We start from the raw sequence: 10,798 nt of genomic DNA, 5'->3' as shown, positions 1-10,798 counted from the left end.
TCTTCAACAAATTCCTTAGCATAACAATTATAATTTCCCCATAAACTTTTTGTGAGTTAATAAAAATGTCAGGCCTGAGAGAATCGAGCTCATTAAATAAAAATGACTATGTTGGTGAGAAGCTAAGTTGTTTTTTTATTATTATTATTATTATTATTATTATTACAAATATAATTACAACAGAAAAAGAAAGAAAAAAATAATTACAGATAAACTGAAACCATTTTTGATACGACATACATTTCCTGTGTGTATGTGGCACACAAATAATACATAAATGTATTCCATCCTGAACAAATCCTTTTTAAAACTTTAAAAATTAATACATTAGCTTATTAAGATTTGAATACAGTACAGGTTTCTGGTCATGAGTTCTTTGAGTTTCTTTTCATGGCCAACAAGACATTCAATTCTATGTCACCATTTTCCTTGTCTACAGTAGTGATATACAGTTTGTTACAGACGTTTAAAATAAGACTATTGTATACAACTGTGTAATGTAGTGAGCCCACATCACAAATTATATATAAAAGTACACATAGACCTGGGCCGGTGTGCTAAGTGATTAGAGCCCCCCAAAAGGGTCGCAGATTCAATTCCTGGTCAAAGGCAGGTCCCTGGGTTGCAGGTTCAATCCCCAGCTCTGGGGCATGTGCGGGAGATACAAATCATCTTAATGTTTCTCACATCGATGTTTCTCTCCCTCTCCCCCTCCCTCCTTTCCTTCCTTCCACTGTCTGTAGAAATCAATGGAAAAAATATCCTCGGGTGAGAATTAACAACAAAAAAGTAATATAAAGAATATATACTTATACCTTGGCTATTCTTAAGTGACTTGAAGCAGACAATACATTTACTTTTAAATGCCATTTACAGCATGAATTCTTGAATGACATGTGAATTTGAAAATGAAAAATGTTTTCCAGACTCAAAATGTTGATAATTTCCTAGTGGACAACCAAGTACATTAGAATAAGTTGGGTTCCAGGGAAGTGCCATGAAATTGCTTACTTCCCATAGTCATTCTGAATTTAATGCTATAAAAATGCTACTTGGATTTTTTTTTCTGCACTGCCTACAATCCAAGTTATTAAAGTTTAAAACCATATGAAAGCCTTTATGAAGATCCTGAATTGTATTTCTCATTAAAAGAAAAGAAATGGCTGGGTGAGTCATGTCCCTCGACTTCTGTAGAAGACAGCAGGCCAATGTCAGTCATTTTGAAAGTTAACACTCAGCACTTAATGTGAATTTATATGAGTTTAGGAGACGATTTTTACGAACTTGTGTCCCTCCAAGCATCCTGAGGGCAGTGAGAACACAAGACTTCCGATCATCTAAACAAAAATCATTATCAAATGGATTTATTAAAGAGCTACGCAGAACAAAGGGCAATGTGTGTAGCTACAATTGGCTTCCATGGGAATTAGAAATGATTCTAGCTGAGGGCATTTTTAACTGATTCAAAGTAAAACCATGAGGCTTGAAAACAAACTACAAAAAACTAAAAATCAGTGGGTAACTCTGATATGAAGAATCTGTGTTCTTTATGTTATAGTTTGCATGTAAAATGTATGTACATTGTTTCTTTGTTAACACTCTGTTTAAAAACCTCAGCATTTTCATATGTACGAAAAAAGAAAATACAGGCTCTTGCCTAATACCTGTGAACAAATGAAGAAAAGTGATGGGGGCCACCTCTCCAGTAGCTTTCCATCAGAGATAATGTTTGATCTTGAAGCTAGTGCATCAGTTTTTAAAGCTCATTTAATTTTTTACACACTTAAGATTTATTTGCATATCGACTAAAAAGCTGGCTTCATCGTCCATGCCATTATCAATCAGACAAAAAACTATCAAGCACCCATAGAATGCACAGATCTCTTTGAAACAGTGTCATGGTGCTAATCTGTCCTAAGACAAGGCGTACATTTTGAGAAAAGTATTATGATTTTTCTGAGAGCAAAGGTTGCTAAATGCTGCAGCACACTCCTGAGAGAAGCACAAAATCACCTCTGACATTTTTTAAGCAACAACTCCCTGAAGTCTAGAATTTATGGGACCAGCAATGTACTAAAAGTTCACAACTCTCAACACACATCTATCTAGGATTCAATGAAGACATCCCTCAGATTTTCATGTCGAATTATGTTAAATTTTAAAAATACAAAATGAAAAAACACAATGCATTTCAAATCATCTTAAATAGCAATCCTATGACAATTTATAACAACTGTAATTTCAAACACCAACGCTGGAATATGCTTCACAATCCAGTTATCTCAAAATGCGATCAAAAACTTTGGGCAGGAGCTTCTTTCATAAATTCTTCGAGGACGGCTACCACATTTTTGGTTTCGGGCATTTCTTCATGTTCCACTTTAACGATCTTCAAAAGGATATCTCCACTACCACAGTTCTTTAGGAACATGTAACATTTAAACAAAGCATAATGATTCATTTCTGCCTGTCGGATAAATCTCTTCAAATTATTTGTGTCTTGTATGGCCTAGAAAAAGATTACCCAGTTAAATATGTGTTTCGTGAGATAAAAATGATGCCTAAAAACACTTCATATCCATCCAGCTGAAAACATTTCATATGTTGCAGAGATGTTTACTTTTTATTTTAAATATTCCTATCACTGTTATTACTAATATGCTGTACCCTGGTACAACAAAATCTCTTATACTAGTATAAAGTAAAAATAGTTTTTAAATCTGCTAAAAATACTTTTAAAAGGTGACAACACTCCTCCCAACAAGAAATTTTGAACCCTTAGGCACTAAGCCACTTTTTTTGTGCTTTCCAATTATATGTCACAAATTATAAGGTTGATAATAACTGAGATATAAGCAAGGTTTCAATCCAATTAACTGGAAATGCAATGATATGTATGTAGAAGCCACTGAAAACATAAATAAAGTAAATGCCTTCTGAAGATTCTAGTTTTGAGAAGGTCCTATTTAATAGACATCACAGCTAAAAAGCAGATTTGTTCCTCTGTCACTGGACCTAATTAAAATTCAGACAAAGTTATATTTGGCGCTTGGCACACAATTAATTACCTTTAGTTTAAAGTTCTCCAGTACTTGTCGAAAAAGAAAAGGGTTACCTCCTTCAGCACCATTCAAAAAAGCCTGCATCCAATCCTCACAAAATCGGTTGCTTCCTATAAAATATTTTAGAAAAATTAAACAACAATGAAATTCTATAAAGCCCAAACATCTATTCTTTTTTCTTTCTTTCTGTTTATTTACTTAAAATATGGGTGCAGCAGAGTTGCGCAGCAGAAGCGTGCTGGGCCCATAAAATATGGGTTTTTAAATTTTTTTATTGTATTTTTTTTTAATTTGGGGGGGTTTATTGATTTCAGAGAGAGGAAGGGAAAGAATGAGAGAGAATCATCCCTTGACTGCTTTCTGCATGCCTCGTACTGGGGATCAAGCCATGCAACCCAGGCACATGCCCTACCTGGAATCAAACCATGACCTCCTGGTTCATAGGTCAACACTCAGCCATTGAACAACACTGGCCGGGCTCTATTTATTTACTTTAAATTGAGGTATACATGGCATATAACATTACATTAGTTTCAAGTGTACAACATAATGATTTGATATTTATATACATTGTGATATTCTTTATTTCTTTATTAAATAAAACACTTATAATGAATTATATAAGACTTCTATAATGGTCTAAGAAAACTGTACTCACTACCTAGCTAAAAACACCAAAATAGCTGAAGCCCTTCTTCTCAACTGCATTCCCCTTTTTTTCCCATTAGAAAGGTTATCATTCCCATGTATTCCTTTAAACTCTTGTCACGTACTTTTGTATCTCTAAGCTCTATATAGTATTATTTTGTATATGTCAAAACTTTTATGTATTTTTCTTTTTAAAATTTTTTTTATTGTGGACAATATTACAGATGTCCCCTAATCCCCCACTGACCCCCTCCACCCAGTCTATGTATTTTTCTTTTTTTTCATATTGAAAGGAAAATAGTTTAAGATTTAAGATTCACGTTATGATAAATGATAATTTTAATACACCGTTTAAATTTACTATGTATTTTTCTTTAATGGCTGTTTCACTAGTATGTTTGTGAGCTATATGGAGACATGTAGCTCTAGTTCATACATTTTCACTGGTATATTCCATTGCATGAATATAGCAGTTTATCAGATAATTTTCCTTTCGATGGAAGCATTTAAGTTGCCTCCAATTCTTTGCTATTTCAAACAATGCCTTTATGAACATTTTTGTATTTGTCTCCTTGTATAAATATACAAGAGTTTTTGCCCAACTGGCATGGCTCAGTGGTTAAGTATCGACCTATGAACCTAGAGGTCACGTTCAACTCCCAGTCAGGGCACATGTCTGGTGGAGGCCATGCAGGGGGCAACTAATCAATGATTCTCTCTCATCATTGATATTTCTATCTCTCCCTCTCCCGTCCTCTCTGAAATCAATAAAAATATATTAATATATATACACACAAGAGTTTTTCTATATACTTAGGAATGGAATTGCTAGGCATGACATGATTTTCCATGTTTTTAGAATTGCTATTGCTTGCGGTGAGTCAGGATAAACTTGTAAAGATGCATAGGGCAGGAAGGATAAGTTTGTACTATCTGTTCAGATTACAAAAACAGAGACAGACTCACAAGAGCCACGGGATGGCTGCTTCAGAGGTCGTGACTCACCTGCGTTGTAGAACTGAGGCTGGGAACTACTGCAGTCAATGACCACAGACTTATGCTGCTCCTCCGTCATGGCCATGCACAAAGATGTCATGGTGCCTTCGTGAATAAGGCCCTGAAGACTGGCCACACTCAGAAACCTGCCACACACACAGTCCTTTACCACAAATAATATTGCAGGATGGGAGGGAGAAAGCAAATTCATTCTGCACTATGGGAAATTTAAAAACATATCAGGCCCTGGCCAGGTAGCTCAGTTGGAGCGTCATCCCAAGGTTGCGGGTTCGATCCCCAGTCAGGGCATGTACAAGAAGCAACCAATGAATGCATAAATAAGTGGAGCAACAAATCAATGTTTCTCTCTAACATCAATCAAAAAAATATTTTAATGTTCTTTAAAATATATATATATATAAAAACATAAATATCAGGCTTGCTGTGTAAAAGGTTCTTCTCTTTGCAAAACTATTCTTTACCTGTTAATGTCTCTCTTTGTTTTTTCATCTGATTCTTTAACCTCAACAGGAGTATAACTCAGAGCCTACGAGAGAAAAATAAAGCCTAAGTGATACAGGTATTCCAGTTTTCCTTATTGAGCAGCTACTGTGACTAAGTGTCACCCTCCCCCAAACGACCACCTGCTTGATGGGGATTGCCCAGGAGCTCTCCTGAGCCTCGTGCAGCTGCTGCTCACTAACAGTCTGAAACTGGCTTTCCCACCTGGTCGCATGGGACCATCCAGTCTCCGTTGCATCTACCACCACAAATTTAAATGAAAAAACTGGCCATTTACTCAAGCCTTCCCAGTGTCTGGATATTTTAGTGAATTTTCATTTTTTCCTGAATATTTTCATATACTTAAAACACTTTGGATTTCTGTTTTCCTTCTCAAATTATTTGGAAATTACACCTCTCCCAGATCATCTGAAAAAGTAATTATTTTAAATTGTTTTATCCTATTAGGAAGACCCCCTATTTGCAATTCCACCTTAATAAAGTACCTTTCTAGATCCAAGTGAATAGAGTGCAAGCATTGCTTGAGTAATATTTGGGTGGGGGGGGGAGAGTAATATTAAAGAAAATGAGTAAGTCTTTAAATAATCCAAACTCTGCTCAACTGATTCTCAGTTAAGGAAATGCTTTCGTTGGGCCACACTTACAGCGTGCAGCAAAAAGGTAAGCTGCTCCTGAAAGAGAAGAACCACCCTCTGGATCGGGCACACGACATCCTCAAACCAGCTACTCAGGTAGGACTTGACGTGGTTCTCCAGGACCCTTTCCTAGATCAAGAGAGAATGTCATTGCTTTAACATAAGCCTTTACCTTAGAGGACTTAACATTTTCTTCACGATATTCTTGACAGTGAAAGAACGGCGGACAAACACCTCTTTTTTTAAGCTAACACCCATTCAAAAAAAAAGGAATTATGATATAAAACACACTGAGAAATGCATTATATAAAATGAAAGACTGAAAAAAAAAATGAAAGACTGGATAGGGCTCTATGCTATCTCTTCACTGGGAGGAGTTGTGCATTACATGTCCATCTCCCCACAGTATACTCATTGGAGATACGCTCCTAACAATCCTGGTACAGTGTCTGACACATGTATGTATTAGCTTACAAAGAGCCACTTGAATGCCTGAAAGAATGTAGGCAGTTCATTCACACTGTGAATAGGGAAGAATACAAGTTAACTTGTCAAAACACTCGATCCCACTCCATTTGTCAGACGTGCTGCCAAGCGCACCTCTGGCTTCCTGGGCTGAGCTGCTCTCTGGGGACTAGAGGAATCGCTCCAGTCGGAGAGCAGCTCCCCCAGACTCAAATCCCTGGCTCACTCCTATGCTACCCTTTTCTGCAGTGTCTTTTAAGTGCAGGATAAGTAAAAGGAGATATTACCTTATGTAATGGGTAGTGAATTTATAAGAGTTATGACTTTAAAAACTGCTACAAGCTGAATGGATAGTTTTTTAAAAGGTATAAATAAATTAATAGATGTGGATATATATAATTCATAAAAGATCAATGAATGAAAAATAGAACATTTCTAAAAATCTTTGATGTTGAGTTCAAGGACAGTTGCTACCATTGCAAAGCACGTCTCTGGTGCCAGAGGCTTCATGGACCATTAGTTCTGACCATAATACTAGTATAAATCTTATGTGCCTAGAAATCAGGAGAAGAGCACCCTCTTCCTCACTTGGCATGTCACCATATACCATTGAATTTAATGGACTGAATTTTTCATGGATACAAAACATCAGAAGCAGACTTGTGAAACTTACAGCACTTACAGGACTATGTTCCCTGCTTCCCTTAACAAATACCTTTCAACTAGCTCTCCAAGCAGCGCATTTTTAGGTGTCATTGTGTCTACCTATATAATTTGACAAGTATAGAAGTTATAGTATGTTAATCACCTCAGTCTCAAAAAAACTATTGACTCAATCACCTTACCTCACAGCTCATGTTATTTTTCAGCCCTTGAATGTACTTGTCCAATTCAAGCCTGAAAGTATGTTCTTAAGGAAGTAACAATGGATGAATCAAGAAGTGTTTTATCTCTCAATAAGAAATATAAAGTCTTGCAAATAACACAAACTGTACATTAAAACAAGCCAAGACAAACTGGTCATATAAAAGTATGAAATCCAAGTAAATATAAGGGGTAGGAAAGCCTTTTAGAGTAGTGAGACCCCTTTTCTTGCCTCCCCACGATTTCCTCTAGCTCAAAGACCAAAGAAAGGATATAGCTCAAGTCCTTTTTCAGACCCTCCTAAAAAACAGACCACGTACTCTGAAGGGTTATGTTCAGAGTCCATTGCTGTTTCAGGAAGCAGTTTTTCTTGCTGGAAAAGGCAGTAGTAACAACCGACCCGGTAACCTGGAATTCTAGAAAAGAAAGAAAAAAGTTCTATGTATTATTCTGATAACTCATGCATCTAATTTATGGGCTGTTCTGAACCTGGTCATCTTGATCTGGCAATACTGTTATATTGCTAACTAGGTCAGAACTTTCAAGACTTCTCCTTGGTTTACTCATAACAGCAGAGGAAAATGAATGTATACCATAATGGGTTTCAGCTAAAGCAGCACCTAACAAACATGGAATTTCTTTGAATTCACCTGTTTTATGGGGGAAATGCATGTAAGTTTCACTCTCGTTCATAGTACATGTCTACATAAATATTAGCATGTTCTCTCCCTCCCCGAAACCTTCACCAATCACTGGAGCTCCAGGCAGATGTGACATGTTTACCCTGTGGCCTTACCTTTGACCTATGACCTCACATTCCTGAGGGGACTTGATGCCAACATCATGGTCTGAAGTGAACTACAATCAAGGTGTGTAATAGAAAGACGGCTGGAATTCACCTGAGGACACCTATATTTAAGCCTGAACGCCATGAATGTGACCAGCCTTGTGATATGAACGTCTCTGAATTTATTTCCTCATCTGAAAACGTAAGTGAGGGTATCTGTTCTATTGCCCCTTTTTAGAGACAATGGCATCATACTTTGTGAAAGTACTTCACAAACTGTGCAGTGTGCAATTTTGGTGATTAACTCTTTTCTCCCAAGTCCAAGACTAAATCAGTACACTTCGGCGGGAAAGTCTCTGCTGTTCAATTAATTCCATCCCACAAATGTTTACGTGTAAGGCCCAGTGCTCAAGCAGGCAGAGAACAAGGATGGATTTTGCAGGTTGAGTGGGAGTTGATCTTTCAGAGTTTCTCATCACTTCTCATATTTAGCTCAGAAATAAAAACTCGGGACACAGCACATTTTACACTTACCTCAGCTCCACAGATGCAACATTACCCAGCCCTTCAAAGACGGCTCCCTTAGAAAGACGCTTAGCAATGAAACTGCGCAGCTCTGGCTCCACTTCAGATGGTAGATTAGTGTCCGCCAGGGAGAGGCTTGACAAATGAAAGACACACAGTGCTTATCAGTGGCCTACTGCATTCACACCCCGCAAGTCAGACAGATTAGTACTAAAAGCCAGAGTCCCTTTAAGGACTTGAAAAAACTTTCTGACTACTAGTGAGGCTGATAGGAGTGCGTGTCACCAAGTATGAGCTACCTCATCAAAGAGTTTAAAATTATACTATCTTTTCACCTCATTCTGTCTAGTGTGATGACTCCATTGGGACCCCCCAGTCCACTAGCCTTACCTTTATTCCATAGTCCCTCAAGTTTCTTATCTCACTTCCCTGTCCATGGCCAGTCATTATAATCAGACCCCTGCGCACAAGTCTCATTCAACCCTTTATTTTCATCTCACTGTACTTGCTTAGCAAAACTTCAGCCCTGATAGTCCAGCTCTCTATTTACTCTGCACATGCATCTATGCAGTGGAATCTAGTTGGACAAAACAAAAGTAATGATCACTAGCCTCAAGTGGGCCCAGCTCTAACTACATTTCCTGGCTCACTCATTCATTTTTCTACTCCCTAGGTCACTATTTCACGCCTCCTCTTTTTTCCTCAATCCTCCATCTACCTCTTACCCATGAATAAACACTCTAGCTTAGCAATCACTCGGGAGCTAAAAATAAAAATTTTAGTTTGGTTTAGGTTAGAACATAAAGTCTATAATTTGAAGATGCAGGAAGAAAAGGTCTTATATCACCAAACTTCCCAACAGATAATATGAACCCCATACTTCTCAAAGTTCTTTGTTTTATATTATGGAAAATACATATACAAAGTAGGGAGAACAGTATAATGAACTCACATATACCCACCACCCAGTTTTAACAATTATCAGCTTATGGCCAATTTTTTTTTTTTTTTTTTAGAGAGAGAGGCAGAGGGATAGAGAGATAAAAACATTGATGAGAGAAACACATCCATTGGCTGCCTCCTGCACACCCCCCTGCGGTCTAGGCATGTGCTCTGACCTGGAATCGAACTGGGGACCTCTTGGTTCATGGGTCAACGCTCAACCACTGAACCACACCAGCCAGGCATGGCCAATTTTGTGTCATCTGTACCCCCATGCTTGTCTGTACCCTTCCATCTTCCAGATTTATTTTGAAGCAAGTCTCTGGCATCATATCATATCATTTCAATCATAAACTTATCACAGGGTATCTCTACTTTGCATCAAGTGTTAAGGTTCATTCATTCATTCACTTAATAAATATGTATTAAATGAACAAAAGAGAGCAATCCCTCCTGTCCTGGGGTTTAAGTTTTAGTGTGCAGCAGAGGCGCTATGAAAGGGGGTATGCTAAGGGTAAAAAAGGAGGATTTTAAATGTTTTGGTACCCATACGATGTTGACTATTTACTGGAGTTCCTTTCAAGAAACTCAGAATACGCGTCTCTGGCTAACCACCTTGGGCACTATCGGTATTTGGCTCTGTCCCAGCCTTGAATGCATGAGCCAATGCGGAAATCAAAGTGAGGTTCCGAGGACACAGGTGGGCTTGATGGTTGGACTCGGGGACAGCTGAGTGGAGACAGGGTGGGTCCCCACGGACACCTCGAGGATTCACGCACAGGCATGAGCGACGGCCAAGCTGTTTTTACCTGAAGTCGTCACCAGAGGGCGTTTCTGCATTTGTGCCACTTGGGCTTCCGTCATCGCTGTCCCCTCGCGGCGGTGCCGACCTACGCGCCACAAAAGCAAGACAGCTGTCAGTGATGGGCTCCAACCCAAACGGAACACGGGGCGCCCCCCCCCAACGGACCCCCCTCAGCAGACAGGGGAGGGGCGAGCAGTCAGCCGACACGCTGCCAGGAAGAAGTGCCTGTCCTCACGCCCAGGCAACTCCACGACCCAGTACTGATGGCCCCTTCTCTCCAGGCCACAGCAGGGAGAGGAAGTTCCATATCCAGAAGGGCCAAGGAATAAATCCTCTCTGAAAACCAGACGCTAAAGGGCCACGGGAGCCCAGGAGAGTCGGCCGGGCGGAGGATAACCGGGAGGGGGGGCGGGGGAGGAAGCGTGGGGGAAATGGAAGACAGCGGGGCGGTAACGGCAGGAAGGACGGGGGTGGAAGCTGACATGACTGGACATGCAGGCGGGGCACCGCGCTAAACAAAGGCCGCGGCGACGAGAAGGGGCGAGGA

General features: G+C 39.3%; 1 protein-coding gene across 1 annotated transcript; it reads right to left on the bottom strand.

The window, feature by feature from the left end:
- Positions 1–2,128: 2,128 nt before the first annotated feature.
- LOC102261412 (chromosome unknown open reading frame, human C17orf75) lies at positions 2,129–10,482 on the bottom strand (the record flags this gene model as incomplete). Its single annotated transcript, XM_014548870.1, has 9 exons — positions 2,129–2,509; positions 3,069–3,172; positions 4,716–4,852; positions 5,189–5,253; positions 5,873–5,992; positions 7,174–7,231; positions 7,468–7,608; positions 8,514–8,639; positions 10,256–10,482. Coding segments are annotated over 9 exons (1,194 nt in total), but the record flags the coding sequence as incomplete, so codon positions are not given.
- Positions 10,483–10,798: the final 316 nt, after the last annotated feature.

The sequence above is a fragment of the Myotis brandtii genome, unplaced genomic scaffold, assembly GCF_000412655.1.
Source record: "Myotis brandtii unplaced genomic scaffold, ASM41265v1 scaffold523, whole genome shotgun sequence".
Lineage (NCBI taxonomy): Eukaryota > Metazoa > Chordata > Mammalia > Chiroptera > Vespertilionidae > Myotis > Myotis brandtii.
Note: the sequence above shows the minus strand (reverse complement) of the source record. Positions and strands in the feature narration are given on the sequence as shown.